At 41.8% G+C, this 15717-nt stretch overlaps 1 protein-coding gene across 5 annotated transcripts in view; it reads left to right on the forward strand.

Moving 5' to 3' along the window:
• Positions 1 to 15717, forward strand: part of ARAP3 (ArfGAP with RhoGAP domain, ankyrin repeat and PH domain 3) — a 530251-nt gene that overhangs the window by 460985 nt on the left and 53549 nt on the right. For all 5 annotated transcript variants that reach the window (XM_085617771.1, XM_085617775.1, XM_085617774.1 and 2 more), the window contains exon 25: positions 4572 to 4646. In XM_085617771.1, the coding sequence (XP_085473897.1) occupies positions 4572 to 4646 (75 nt within the window). The remainder of the gene's footprint in view (positions 1 to 4571; positions 4647 to 15717) is intronic.

Below are 15717 nucleotides of genomic sequence, written 5' to 3' on the forward strand. Positions count from 1 at the left end.
TCCTCATGACTTAGCTCTGATTCTCCAACCTCAATATAAGGTGGCAGTTTCAATGACACATAAACTTCATCCAACACCTCATCCTCTAAATCAGAGTCACCCTTTTTCTCCTTTTTCCACATAAGCTCATTTGATTTACCCTTTGCCTGGTCCTCAGCTTTCACAGGAAATGCACCAACAATTCCCAACACTTCAGCATGTTTTGTCTTGTCCTTCAAATGCAACTTAGCATCCATCCAATCGTGAACAGCTTTACCAATCTGGACCTTCAACAACCTCCGATATGCTTTCAGATTAGTCTCTAGTATCCCATTCATTCAGTGCTTCAGACTGTGCAGGTCTTGGTTAGGGAACCGTATTAAACAAACATTGTTTAATGTATGCAATTTCCTTTAAAACCAAAAGCAGCATTGTCTGGAAGTTGGAGCTTTATATCATTCTCAGTAGCCTTTTTCTACTCCATAAGCCGTAATCAAGAGTGTATCCCATCACTCACAAGCACCCTATATGCTGGACTTCCAACTTGTGGTGGGGATTGTGCAACTGCTATCAAGTTAGATTTAGACTCAAGCAAACTTTCATCCCGTTTTAATTCAAACAGTTTTCGCAATACACCACATTAACAAACTCAAGTTTAAGCACAATACAGTGTATTTTAAATACAATAATTCACAAGACAACAAATCCTGTATATGTACCAGGAAAAGGGACGAAAATCAAAATCACCACTAGAGCAGTAGCTCTTCAGTGCCCTACATAATAACACACCAAGATAGACTTCGACAAGCAACAACCCACCCATAGACCTGGAATAGATACTGTTAACCTTTATTTTTGCTCAATACACTTCAACTGTTCCTCTCCAGAGTTAGTACACTCACAACTAGACTATTTAGGGAATCATGAACTCAAAAACGTAAACCTGATGCCATACTTTCTAACTTCCACAGGCACTATACCAAATTTGTGAGTTCCCCAGAAAATCCGGAATCTTCACATACATTTTATAGTGTCAAGACAAAATAATCACAACAATATTTTAACATGCACCATCACTAATGCCCAATAATATTCCACATGCAAAACACAACACCATAACATAACACGGGGGCAATCACCAACAACAAACCCTGTCGCAAATAACACTGTGCTAGACACACCCCATCTCCTTGAAGTCATACGCTGCAGTCCACCTTTCGGAATGGAAAGCCAGATCACCTCTCTGCACAACAGGACCACTTCACCATATGACAGTCCACCTGTATTAAAATTAGCCACTAATTAACCTTAGACTTTCACATTCCTGTCCAAAATACTAATTAGCCTTTAATTAATCTGCAGGCATTTAATTAATTTGCCCACACATCCTCCTCCAAAAACTGTTGACTCTCCAACTCAAATAACATGGTGAAGGGTCAGTGCACGAGAAAGGGAGATTCCTGGGCTCAGATAATCAGCCAAGACTATTACTTTAAGAAACTAAATATTCATAGCACATATAAAGATAGCCAAATGAATAATAACAACCCTAAATACAAAAGGACCACACAACATCTGGCCCTCCCTATTGAAACAGTAGAATGATGTTAACTCCATCCTAAGTAGCTCATCTTTGTTTTTCAGACACAAACCGCACATAATTTCATGGCATGTTCTTATGTAGAACGACAGCACTAAAATATTACTTGTGTGTTAAACAAATTAGGCTGTTAATTTCCAAAATATCTACTAGAAAATGATTTTCATAGGACAGAAAGATGAGAAATGTATCTTAAAGCAATGGACTGTTCTGCATTACTAACATAGAAATTAAGGTTTAGCTCATGCCCCTGGAATCTTTTAAAAGCACAATGCTTCAGCCGAGAACGCTAGGAGAATTTATTTTTACTTTACATACAGACACAAATCGTACCTGCAGCTCAATTTTAGTAATAAAAAAGCTAAATGAAAACAATGTTTGTGCACAACATCTAAACATGCACTTTTCATAATTTGGTGTTGTGCAGCCTGGTTATGCTAACTGAACCAAACTTATGTTAAGCATTTATTTTCCTAATGAAAATGAATTTCTCACAGCGGTGGAAGGGTGGGTTACAGATCTGCCGCTTCCTATTTGTTCTTGTGCTCCAACTTCCTTGGCTTTGACTACAACTTATTGGAGGATTTATTTGTGCATTTTTAATACCTCGTTATCTTGTCTCCGGATCTAGGTTGAGACAGCGTGGACTGTTGTGCTATGTTATTTGTGTGTTGGCTGTTGTCTTGGCGATACCCTATGTTGATCTGTGCAAGGTGGTACCAAGTCCCGTCTTCTGAGGTACAGAGGTAGAGTCACTCTCCTCCCTGGGCACCCTTACATGTTGGTATATTTTATTTGGGTTTTGGCCAACAAGCTTGTTGGGGCTACTTTTGCCTGATTGTTTTGTACCGTTTTGTCTCCACTGTTATGAACCCTCAGTGGGGACTGATTTGGTATTCCTTTTAAAAGATGTGTGTTTTGTGCCATGCACAGTTACGTTTTTTAACTGTATTCTTTTCTGTCTGTATTAGAGCTACTGATCTGGTGGGTTTTCCACCTTTGTATCTACTGCCATAGTACTGCAGCTGCTCTGAATGCCATCTCCTTATCTCTTCCACTCTATTCTTTTTCTGTACCCTCTTGAAAGAAGTTGGAATGGGGATTGACCCTTCTGTTTTTGCATTTATCCAGTTGCGATGGAAGTTGTTAATGTCAACAATGTTTTGATTAACCATTGATCACCTGACATGTAGTTAGACTGCATAATTTTAGCACATAAAAAAGACCGAAATATAAAAATGTGTGAAATAATACAGTAATGTTGCAGGGTACGGTGATAGGTGTTTACCTTATAGGTGGCTTTAGGTTCGTCAGACTAACTTGTGATGGCACGGACATTTTCTTTCTGCTATTCGATAGCGTTCTTAGTCGGGGCATGCACTGGAGTTTTGAAAAGGTTTGGTTCTGTTCCTCATTTGACATTTTGTTTTCTACCTGGGATTGCAGGGAGGGTTTTTAACCAAGTTCGGGATGATTAGGCTCTTGTTGATATTTTCTTCTCAGACTCTCCTCCTGGGGAATACTTCTTTGGTATTGATTCATGAGGTGTAGAATCTGCTGGAAGAAGAATCCATCAGAAGAATAAGTTACTTACCTATGTAACAATGTTTAAGGTGGATACTCAATCTAACAGCGGATTCCTCTCTGATCAAGTTGTTCCAAATCCTGAAGAGTAGCATGGCATGTTTAATATGTTCAAGTTAGTTTCTGCACTGCATACTGCTTAGTTTTGCCATTCTCATCTCCACCTCTAAGTTTGTGGGGAAAAGGATAGAAACAGTTGTCATAACATCTGGCGGCACTTTGGTATCACATCCAGGGAGGCACTGCTCTCGAATAGGAGCCATGACTCCACTTAGCTGCACAACAAAGCTGTTCAACTTTTCTGTATCCAATCTGGCACCAGAGTGAGATTCACGAGGTGAGGAATCTGCAGGTAGATAGAATATCCCCCAGAAATGTTAGAGAAGGTAAGTTAAATGATCTTTGACTGGTTTATTGAGGCGTTATGGTAATTCCTGATATAGTATTTTTTGATGGGATGTAGATTTACCTCCCATTCAACCTCTACTACCTTATGTTCCCCTTTTTTCCTGTATCCCTTCCAACAACTTCTCTTAATTTTATCCTTACATTTTGACTTATAAATAATGCTTGTCCTGATGGGACAACAGATTGTCAGATTAGTGACGATGATGTCGTACATATTAGAAATGTAACAGCATTTTGCAACAAGCATTTGTGCTATTTTGTTGTTAATAATTACTGTTATCACCTCAGATTCCCTGACAAGCAAGATTACTTCAAAAGAGGAACAAACATGTGGACCAAACTTTTCTTAAGATATTATTTACGGCAGTTTCAACATCAGACAAACCTCCTGAGTGTACAATATTGCTCTATAATCTTTTCAGCGTGCAAATCTGTAACAGATCCACCCTGCCATGGAAACCATTTACTTACCTGAACAATAGCTTTGCATCTTAAATAGTGATATTTTGAAACAGAACACAGGCTCATTTCCAATGAGACTGTACAGGTCATAAATTAACACATCCACCACCACCGCTACCGCCACCACCACCACATGAAAATTTCATTACAGACATGCCAGTGGTTGCCACCCGCAATTTAAAACATAGTGAAAATTAGTGATTATTTTAGATTGAATAACTAGATGAAATGTTAAGTTATAACTTTAAGTACAAAAATGTTGTTACAGGTAAGTATCTGGTTTTGTTCACGTGTCTACAAACCAACTTCACTACATTACTGTGCACCTGCACACCCACATCCACCTAGTGTGGACGTTTATTTCAATGTATGTTACCAATTTGCTTTAGTCCAAAAGTCTCTGCTCCTTAATTGAATGTGCCCTTCTCTCATTTTTTCTGTAGAGGTTTAATGTCTGAATTTGTTTAGAACCGCTCTGAGTATATCACTTTTCATTATTTAACCAGCTCACCACAGGCATCTTACTCTCTTTTGGCAGTTGACTCAAGCTGGAGATGTGATTATCGAGGTGTACCTTGAACAGAAGCTCCCTGACTGCTGTGTTACTCTAAAGGTAATGTTATTCCAGGTCATGTGCACTTTACAGCTGGACTTTCAGTTAATCTGAATGTGGAATATATTTCCAACATTCAACAGGTCCAGGTGATCTACATAGTGGGCAGAACCCACGAGATGCAGCCCCTGCCTGCCCCACAGAAGATGAGCCTCCAGAGCTGAAAGAGTCTTTCTGCATAATCATTTATCTCTCCAATTATATAGTGCACCTAGACCACTCTGTTTGAATATGCTTTACATGTTAACTGTGTTTCTATGTCAGGATTACTTAGAGCTGGACAGAGGGTTAAACAACGTTTGACATAAAATGTAACATGTGCATGCTAAGTCTAGAAAATTAGCTTTAGAGATCTTCACAGACGTTACCCCATTTTTGGACAAATCACAAAAAAAATGTTTTTATGGGCACCACCATCTACGAGATTGTTAAATGTGTTTCAAAGTGTTATACTGAAAGAAATAAAACAGACCTTTGAGAACAATTGGTTGTGTCATCTGATCAAGCGTTTAGTGACTTTCTCCTGTTTGAGTTGAGTCAGAGCTTTATAAATTCAGAGTGCCCTTTTTATCACAGTTCTTGGCAATCTTATTGTTTGGCGACAACTTAATCTGGTGTTGTTGGATTATTAATAATTTGTAGCTGAATGTAGAGTTGAGAACTTTTTTAATTTGCTCTTTGCAGTGGGTCTGATATGTTTAATCTTTCTGGAGTATCATTGTGTGAGTGCACGTGCACGTGCATGTGCAAAGGCACTTTCCTTTCGGTCCATGAGATTTTAGCAATGCCAGATTTGTGATTGCCATTGTGGTTTAACCATTTAGCCAGTCAATTTATATTTATTGGCATCTATTCAAATATGTTATATTGATTCTACAGCATGATAGGTAGAAGAATAGTAACAGAATTAATGTGTCCACTCGTTGTTCGTGCTATGCTTCACGAATTGAATAGTGAAATGATTAATGTTTAAGTACTTCATCGAATTCCATATGCGGGGGAACTGGTGGGACAATGGTGATTTCCTGACAACGCCCTGCATGATATGGTGTTCTAGTCTGAGTTACGCAACTCCATTGCCAAATACTTTACACTTAACACTGGGTCAGGTCACCACGCAGGCCACACATTGGGAACCCATCAAAGCTTTTATTAGCAGCATATGTATCGCCAAACATGCGGTAATACTCAAAGATATCCACAGTGATTTAGGCTGCATCAAACAGGAGCTATTGGATATAGACCGAGACTCTGTGAGGTTGGGGCATGAGCCTCGTCTCCTGCATTCGTCGGTCCTATTGGATGGTTTTAGAGGTCTTGCAAAGCGTGAGGTGTCCCCAAGTGGGACGAGGATGTCGAGATGTGGGTCCCGTGCTCGCCATGCCACTGGATTCAAGCTATCCTAGCTGATGATGAGTGATACCCCGAAACCGGTCCTAGGATGCTTGTTTCCAGTCCACAGGGGATCTGGCCTGGCAGTCCGGCTTGACTGCTCCCATGGAAGCAAGGTTCGGACTGATGTATATATGGCGGGGTCCAAACTGGCAAGGCGTGGTGAGAAAAAAAATGATGGCTATAGATCCAGATCTCTGATTAGGGTTGAGTATTTGACATTATTCAGCATTTCGTCCATCAGTTGTTCTTTTTGCATAGAGTAAAGTGGCAGTAGAGTGGCATAGAGTTCAGTGGCAGGCAGTGCTGCTGAGTGGAGTGTCATAGTGTACTGTGGTGTAGAGTAGGGTGCATTGGTGTAGAGTGCGGTGATGTAGACTAGTGCAGAGTAAAGTAAGAGTGCAATGGTTTAGAGTGCAATGTCGTAAAGTAGAGTATAGTGGAATACAGTGCAGTGGCGCAGAGTAGATTGGCATAGAGTACAGTGGCGTAGAGTTTATTGGTTTTTAGTAAAGTAGCGTTGAGAGCATTGGTGTAGAGTGCAGTGGATAGAGTGCAGCTGTGTAGAATAGAGTGGCGTAGTGTGGAGTAGCAGATTGGAGTGGCGTAGAGTGGAATAGAGTGGTGAGGAATGCATTGGCACAGAGTAGATTGTTTCAGAGTAGAGTGAAGAGGCATAGAGTACAGTGACATAGAGTGTTGTAGAGTGCTGTTATACAGAGTATATTCGAGTAGCTTGGTGTAGAGTACAGTGACAGAGTGGAGCGATGTAGAGTGGCGTATGGTTCTGTTCCAGAGAGAGCAGTACTGCAGATTAGAGTGATGTAGAGTGGAGTGGTGCATAGTAGAGTGCAGCTTATAGAGTAGAGTGGAGTGATGCAGAGTAGTGCAGTGGTGTAGATTGGTACAAAGAGCAGTGATGAAGAGTACAATGGTGCAGAGTAGAATAAAGTGGCATACAGTGCAGAGACGTAGAGCGCAATGGTGTAGAGTGATGTAGCATGCAATGGCATACAGTAGAATGTTGTAGGGTATAGCAGCGTATAGAGCAGTGGTGCAATGTAGTTGGTGTAGGTACAGTGGCGTAGGGTGCTTACATTTTTAGGAAAGTGGTGTAGAGTGAATTGGCATAGACTGCAGTGGTTTAGAGTAGAGTGGCGTAGCATAGAGTGCAGTGGGGTAGAGTGGTGCAACATGGAGTGCAGTGCCGCAGAGTGGGGTAGGGTGGTGTAGAGTGCAGTGGCATAGAGTGAAGTTGCGTAGAGTAGATTGTTTCAGAGTGGAGTGGTACAGGGTAGAGTATAGGGGTGCAGGGTAGAGTACAGTGGCATAGCGTTGTGATATAGAGCCTAGTGGCATAGAGTAGAGTGGTGCAAAGTGGAGTAGAGTGGCACAGAGTGGGAGTAGCACAAAGTGCAGTGGCGTAGCATAGATTATTTCACAATAGGGTGCGGTTGCACGGAGTAGTGCATGGTAGATTGGAGTGGTACAGAGCAATGGCGTAGAGTGCGTTTTTACAGAGTGAAGTGACATGGAGTGGAGTGGTGCAGAGTGTAGTGGCCTAGACTGTAATGGTGTAGACTGCAGTGGCGAAGAGTGCCGTGGTGCATAGCAGAGTGGGGTAGAGTGCACTGGCATAGAGTAGAGTGGTGCAGAGTAGAAAGGTGTAGATTGAAGTGGCATAGAGTGCAGTATCAGAGTGCAGTGGTGCACAGTAGATTAGATTGGCATAGAGTGCAGCGGTGTAGAGTGCATTGGTGTAGAGTGTAGTGGCATACAGTGGTGCAGAGTAAAGTAACATAGAGTTCAATAGTGTAGAGTATAGCAGTGTACAGTGCAGTGGTGCAGAGTAGATTGCCATTAAGTGCAGTGGCGCAGAGTGTATTGGTTTTGAGTAAAGTGGTGTAGAGTGCATTGGCGCAGAGTGCAGTAACGTAGAGTGCAGTTGAGTGGCATAGAGTGGAGTGGCACAGAGTGGAACAGAACGGTGTAGATTGTAGTGGCATAGAGTAGATTGTAGTGGCGTAGAGTGCAGCGGTATAGAGTAGAGTGTTGTAGATTGCAGCGGTGCAGAGTAGATTAGAGTGGCTTAGAGTGTCATGGTGTAGACGGCAGTGGTGTAGAGTGGCCAAAGTAGAGTAATAGAGAGCAGTGTTGCAGAGTATACTTTCATAGAGTGCAGTGGCGCAGAGAAGAGTGGCATAGAGTGCAGTGGCACAGAGTGGAATGACATTAAGAGCAGTGGGGTAGAGTACAGTGGTGTAGAATAGAGTGCAGTGACGCAGAGTAGAATTGAGTGCAGTGACTGAGTACATGGGTGTAGAGTGCAGTGGCAAGCAGTAAAGTGATGTAGAGTGAATTGGCTTAGAGGGTAGTGGTGCTGAGTGGAGTGGTGCTGAGTGCAGTGGCATAGAGTAGATTGTGTCAGAGTGGAGTGCAGTGTTGCAGAGTAAAGTGTCATAGAGTGCACCGGCGTACAGTGGAGTGGTACAGATTAGAGTGTATTGACATAGGGCGCAGTGTTGCAGATTAGGGTGGCATAGAGTGGAGTGGTGTAGAGTGCAGTGGCAAAGAGTGACGTGGTACATAGAAGGGTTGTGTGGGGTAGAGTGCATTGCAATAGAGTAGAGTGGAGTGATGTAGAGTAGAGAGGCGTAGAGTGGAGTGGTGCAGAAAAGAGTGCAGTGACGCAGAGTGGAGTGGTGAAGAGTAAAGTGCAGTGTCGTGGAGTGGTGCAGAGTAAAGTGGAGTGGGGTAATGTGGAGCAAGGATAGTATAGTAGCATACTGCCATTACAGACATCACATCTTCAATTGAAATGACCGCTACATTTGCACTCACTTACAGTTTTACTGATAAAACGTATACAGTGCACAAACGAAAATGTGTGGAAATGTCATCACCTAGTGTATTGATTTGATCATTAGAACAGTTCATTTACAGGCATTTAAATTTTGATATGTGCTTGAAAAAGAAATAACATTGTAAAGCCTTCAAGGGCACTTCTCCAGAGCCAGCATGATTGTCACATAAATCCTCTCACTTTGAATTCGGAAAAATACAAAGAAATACCAAGCTCCCTGAAAGACACAGCTTGACATTTGACCTCTGTCTTGGAATGCACAACAAATGTTACAAGATAAGAACTAGATTTAAGGGCATGTTTACAGAAAGCGAGTTTATGGAGGAATACAGTAAACATGGTTTAGGCAATAGGAGGGACGAACTGAACCTGGAAAGCCTAAAGCAAACAGAAAGCCAGAAAATCACTTCTTACAACAAATGAAAGCTTGTGACATGATATTGGTGGTCAGACAGAAAGGCCCCCTCATGTACGGGGAGCCGAGAATCATCATCAATCAGGACTTCTCACAGGAAACCATGAGGAAAAGGGAGAGATTTTTATCACTATGGCCCCAATTGAAGAAACTGGACATTCAGTATGGTTTGATTGATCCATCGACAGCGTTGATCACCAGGGACAGCCACCCCATAGAGTTTGATGATCCGGCCCAGCTAGAAGATCTTCTACTTATCTGGGAATCTAATGACATGGATAAGTCCTCAAAACCGGCAGGCATGCAGCATAGACATATCATACTCTTCCGAAAGAGAAAGACTGAAAGAAGTCCTGAGGAATTGGTAATCAGGTCATCAACACAAATCAATGAATCGCAAGAAAGCCATCAGGGGATAAATCGAGATAACTGTTGAAGGCCACTTATAATGCGATTTAGGTAATGGAATAACAGATAAGGTAATGGGTGCATATCAGGACAAGAAAACACAAATCCAAAGGGGTGGAATATCCTGGGTCACCCGGTCTGGATGTCACCCATGCTAGGCATGGTCAAAGACATAAGTTTGTCTGATCACTTTTTGTTCAGTGTTCACCATGGTCAGGCAGTTATTTGATCGAGTATTTACCAATGACATTTGTTATTTCTGTTATAATTTCTATCCGAGGCATTATATGTTCATAGCATGTATGCTTGACATACTCCTGCCATCCACTGTTGGGTCCAGACATTACAAGTTGTTTTTATTCGAAAAAGGTTTCAACTCACGAGGTGTAGAGTAAGGCTTCCCTTGTTCCACAATGCACATGGGCCCCAGATCCACCATTAGATTGTTTTTGTTTCTGCCATGAGGTTCAGGTGTGGAAAGCAGGGGCTCCAATACCCTCACATAGGTGTGAGTAAGCTTCGGGCCTGCTTCACTTCATCGATTTAGGAGGAATGTTACTACATTGGATACCATACTTTCGGTGAATTCAACTAAAAAAGATCGGATTACCTTTGAAAAATCATCATGCACTTGGCCTCAGATAATGTGGGCAGATAGAGCGAACTCCCTTTCCTTTTTGCTCACATTGCAATTCCAAGCATCCCTTGTTTGACCATCACAAGATCTGTAACCTCTGCCTTTATCCAGACCGCCAGGAGCTGTAGTGCCCCTTTTGCAGAGCCTTCAGGTGTGAAAAGACACTAAAATATGAAGCAGAAAGACGCTGGGCACATTAGAGGATCAGGCGTCAATTGAAGTCTGACACATTGGCCACTGTCTGAGAACCAGTCCCTCTTGACTTATAGGAGGAACTGCCAGACCCTCAGCACCCCAAGACATCGAGAGAATGCCAAGCCCGAAACGCTCTCATTCGAGACAGCTGATAAAGAGCTGGAATTTTCTAAAGTGAGGTCGTCAGCACCACCTATGCAGAAGTTGCTGAGGTCCATGAGTACAGATTTGGGGCTTAGGGACAAAATGCACCGAAAAGGCATTATGTAGAGTAGGAGCACTGCTCAATAAAAAAATCTAGAAGAAGGCTTATAGGCCCATCATTGCCCTCTGGCTCCGGTGGGAGCTGAGGAAAAACTCCGGAGCTGAAGAAGTATACCTATACATTCTCTGCATCAACACACCCAAAGGGCCATTAACCCCTGCCTTTGTGGTTGAAATCAGTGCCTTAGAACGTGAAACAAGTTCGCTCAATGATGAAATCACAGGGACTTTTGGAGACACCGATTGTTTTAAGACTAGCAGAAGAGCTTGATGCTCAACAAAAAAGTATTTCCATTCATCCGAACACAGGTAAAATCCTGACAAAGACTCCTCATAAACCACCCGTCTCCACATTTCTTCCCATTAAAAACAAGCATTTGCAGATGAGCTGCGCCTAAAGAAAGGGACGTGGCCTCTATTAAGTGCAAGCTTGGCATGGGGCACTTGGAATCAACGTAAAAAAATAAATATTTGTAAAGCAATAGGTGTCGCATTTGCGAGAGTTTAATATATTGTAATTTACAAAGCCAATAGCTCAAACTCTCCTGAATGCGAGACCTATGGCATTCCAAAGAAGCTTCCGCCATTGTCCCGGCTGCTTGGAAAATGAAAGCGCGCATGGCGTACTGAATCTTGCTGCACAGCACATCGTGCCTTTAGTAAGACAAAACTCACTAAAGAAATAGTGCTTACAGATTAAATAACACAGACGGTGTAACAACAAAAGTAAAAGGACTAGTCCTCATGGGAGGTTACAAATGAAGACAAGGCTTTACTAAGGAGGGACTAATAAGCCGATTACCGAATCAGAAGCCAGCATTTACAAAGGACAAAGACACAAGCCAATGAAAATTATGGACGGGGAGTGGGCGGGGCTAAAAGTGCATACTCTGATACAGCATGCCTCGCAGAGTAGCGCATGCGCTGCCCAGGGTCGACCTAAAAAGGGAAGCTAATGTTTGGAGTATTATGCACATCTACCTTCTGGGCATAAAAGGTACAAGGAGCACCCAACACCTGATCAACTTGCTCATACACCTACTGTGCTAAAGTCTGCACCACTTCCACCAACAAGGGCAATCTCACCACTACTTACTTTGCCCCCATCATAATCTCTGGCAGAATCTACTCATTCCTTTTCTGAGCCAGGCAGCCCATATGGTTAGGGGGTCTCTTATGACCAGCCAGTTGGAGCAGATGACAATCCAAGGGGGGACTACAACATAGATCCCTCAGAGTATCATCTCCCCCCAGATGATATAATAGCATACCCTGCTACTATGCAGAGAACTGCTCAACACCACACTGTCTCTATGCACCTTGTGGAAGACAAAGACAATTTCCTTATAGAAACCATCTAAAAAAACTGAGCGTAATATTAATTTGTTAGCAGTGTTGAAGGGGGGAGAGTGGGGGCGGCGGAAGTCCGCTCATGATCACTTTGAAGATCCTATTAGGACCTGACTAGTCACGCCACAGAAAAAAGTATAAGACTTGCCCTGAAGGCCCTGTTTACAAAACATCCCAGGTTGCATAAAATAAATTGTCAGAATGTTACCTAGATAAGCTTGGATGGGTAGTTTGTCATTTAATAATATATAATTTGGGCATTTAACTGTTAACAGAAGTGTGCTAGACATTCACTGTCAAGGTTCTTGTGAACACAGTCTACAGAGATCCTAAGTTATAGTATGACAATAGGCTATTTTCATTTTCCTTAGTCTTTAGTCGCATTTCCAGAGAGATCATGTCAGTGTTCAGTGGATGTGGTGAAGGGGTGGATTTTGGGGGGTGGTGAGGGTCTGATTTGGCATTAATGGGTTCATGAAATTAGTACTGGTTGGTATGGATTGGCAGATTTACTTAATGATATGTTTGTCTCACAACAAAGTGCAACCTGTATATTTTATGTAAAATTATGGTTTTCATTGTTTCTACCCAGAAATAAAACATTGTTAAAAAAAATAAAAATAAAAAAATGCAGGACTGTTCAGAAAAAAAGCAGTGCTGAGGACTTTTGCACTAATGCAACTTTCGTTTTTTGAACCTCTACACTACATTCAATGCATTGACCATAAGCGGTTAACAAGATCTGCATGACTTAGGAGTAAGGCCGCGATTGGTTCTTGTCCTTTCGATACTGCTATACAAACTAGCTCTACAGCCATACCAACTAAGTAAAGTTTTTGCCCTTCTGCTTGTAGATTACTAAAATCAATGGTGGAGTATGTCACTCACTGGACTGATTGCTGAGCCTCCTCAACATCTACATGGCTCTGCTGGCCCACATTCTCCTTTAATATCTCCTACAATTTCCTGTCCCACTTGTACACTACTGACACCTTGATTCACCTGAAGGTTGAGGTCAGTATAGCATTCTTCAGCAAATCGCCAACTGCTTGCCCAGCAATCGATACACAAAAAACGGCCCTGATTCCATACTTCAAGCATAAGATTCTATTTTTGGAAAAGGTCAAGCGCACAAGCTAAACCACCTCTCTTATCTGTAGTTTCTCTTTGAAGTCAAGCTGTCCTTTGCATCTCAGATCAATGTACCACCAAATTCCCCTTTCATCACCTTCAATAAAGGTTTTGGATCCTTTGCTGACCGCGCCACCCAAGAATGCTGACCATGCCACACAAGATTGTCATGTCTCTGATATGGTAATGTCTCTTGAACTACTGCCATTCAATGCACGCAGAGCTCCCTGCTAAAGATCCTAGGAAACCTCAAAGGGCCCGAAGCATGCAGCCTCCATCATCTTCGATCTGTTAAACACTAATCATTTTGCACCATTTTAATGTCCTTCCACTGACTCCCTGTTAAACAAAGGACACACAGTTAATAGCTCACCACTCACGCAAGTTCACCATATCCTACCAGCTAAGCAGGCACATCCAGATAACTTCCCACAATGATATAGCGTCCTCCTCTTCAATAGCAACTAGTCTAATGTCTCCTTTGAAAGTCGCAGGATTCAAACAGACCCTGTTGTAAGTGCCACAAGAAGATATCCTTTCAGATCTGCATAAGATCTGCATGTGGTGTCAGGAATTTCACCATGATTCACATCACTGCCGGCTCTGCTACCCTGATGATTAATTGCTGTATATAATATGATCGGAAGGTATACAAATGTGCTATGTGCTGTTGTTGTCACTGTTGTTGAGGCTCTCTCAGCTTCTCTCCGCAGGACTCGCAGGGTGCAGAACTGAAATCAGCACTCACAATGACACCTCGCAAAGCTATAGAGCTGCTGGGGCAAAGGTATTCCGAACCAGGGGATATTCCTAAAGGGAGGAAGGATTCTGTAGGAAGATTACATTTCTACCAAGTATATTGTTACAGATTGTAACTATTTCTTTCAAAACCTGTATAGGTCTAGCTTGACAGCGCATCTATCCATGACCTTATCACATCAACAGAAAAAGAGTCTTAAGAAGCCACTCCGACAGAGAAGAAATCGACGACGCCCACAGGTTGATTACCTTGAGTACTAAATTTGATTGGGCACAAGGTGTTTTGCTTCCATTGAAAAAGAGTGCTTGTATTGCACTTTTTCCCTTGTGGGAATACGTATGCTCCATACATCAGAGCTGAGTCGGTTATGACAGTACACCAATGATCAGGGCTATAGGCCTCATCTGGTTATTAAGAAAAGTTATGGCAAAGGCAAGTGGGCTTGCTTACTGTGAAAAGTATATGTTAAAGCCAATAGGCATTTAAGAGTTAAATGTTATTACACAGTGTTATATCATGTAGAAAAGTATTTAGTTATATGGATCTCAGATTACTTTAGCGGGCAAGCATTTTGGTGCCAGTTACCCCTTTATTGAACCTTGGGGGTAGACTATTTGCTGTGTGCCTTGTTAGACCCTATGAGGAGGGGCTATCTATTGTTTTGCCAAGGGCAATTTTTAACATATTTGTAATTTTATGAATATATGCTGGTGGGTTTTATTTTGGGTGAAGCATTATGTACAATAATGTAGACCTTAGTTGAGTCTGCTGAAAAAACAATTGATAAAGGTAACAAGTCAGATTGGTCCATTGCAAAGTTATGTCATATGTCAAAGGTATGATCTGTTTATTATGAAAAGGACAACGATAGTAGGCCTGAATTATTTATTGTGAAAAGCATATGTTAAAGTCAATAGACCTTAAGAAGTGCATCGGTATAACCCTTTTTTAAAGCCTTTAAATAGTATTTTTTTTACATGTAATCTCACAGGTTACTGGTATAGGCAAGGGTTTTGGTGTTGGTTGCCCCCTTTGGCAGGCCCTAGGCAAGAAGATTTTTACTGTGATATCCTTTTACATCTATCCTAGGAGAGATTATCTGTTGTTATGCCATCTATGATTCTGTATACATTTTTCATTTTATGGCTGTATACCTGACAATTGCTTTGTGAAAAACCTTACACTTACTAAAGTTGGCCTAAATTGGCTATAGTGAGAATCCTGTGATAAATGCTATAGACTGGATTGGTTAATTGGAAAATGTTATGTCAGATGCCCCAGGTCTGATCTGTTTACTATTAAAAGTGATAAGAAATGGTGTTGGTTGAGTTATTTACTGTGAAAAGCCTATGTTGAAGCCAGTTGGCCTTTAAGGTGAGATTATTATTATACTGCGTTAAAGCCTGTAGAGAACAGAATGAGAATGTACTGCAGATTTTTTTCAGATAATTTAACAACCACATAAAACAAACCAGCCAAAAGGTAGTTCCATATTTTGGATGCCACTTCTGAACATGACCACTGTTACAAGATTATCAACAATTATTGTAGCAGGCAAGGGTTGTGATGTTAATTACCCCCTCAAATAACTCCTGAGGGCAGAAGATTTGCATTGTGATAATCCTCCTTAGGACTATTTAGGAGGGCTGTATATTG

This window comes from Triturus cristatus, chromosome 7, assembly GCF_964204655.1.
Source record: "Triturus cristatus chromosome 7, aTriCri1.1, whole genome shotgun sequence".
Lineage (NCBI taxonomy): Eukaryota > Metazoa > Chordata > Amphibia > Caudata > Salamandridae > Triturus > Triturus cristatus.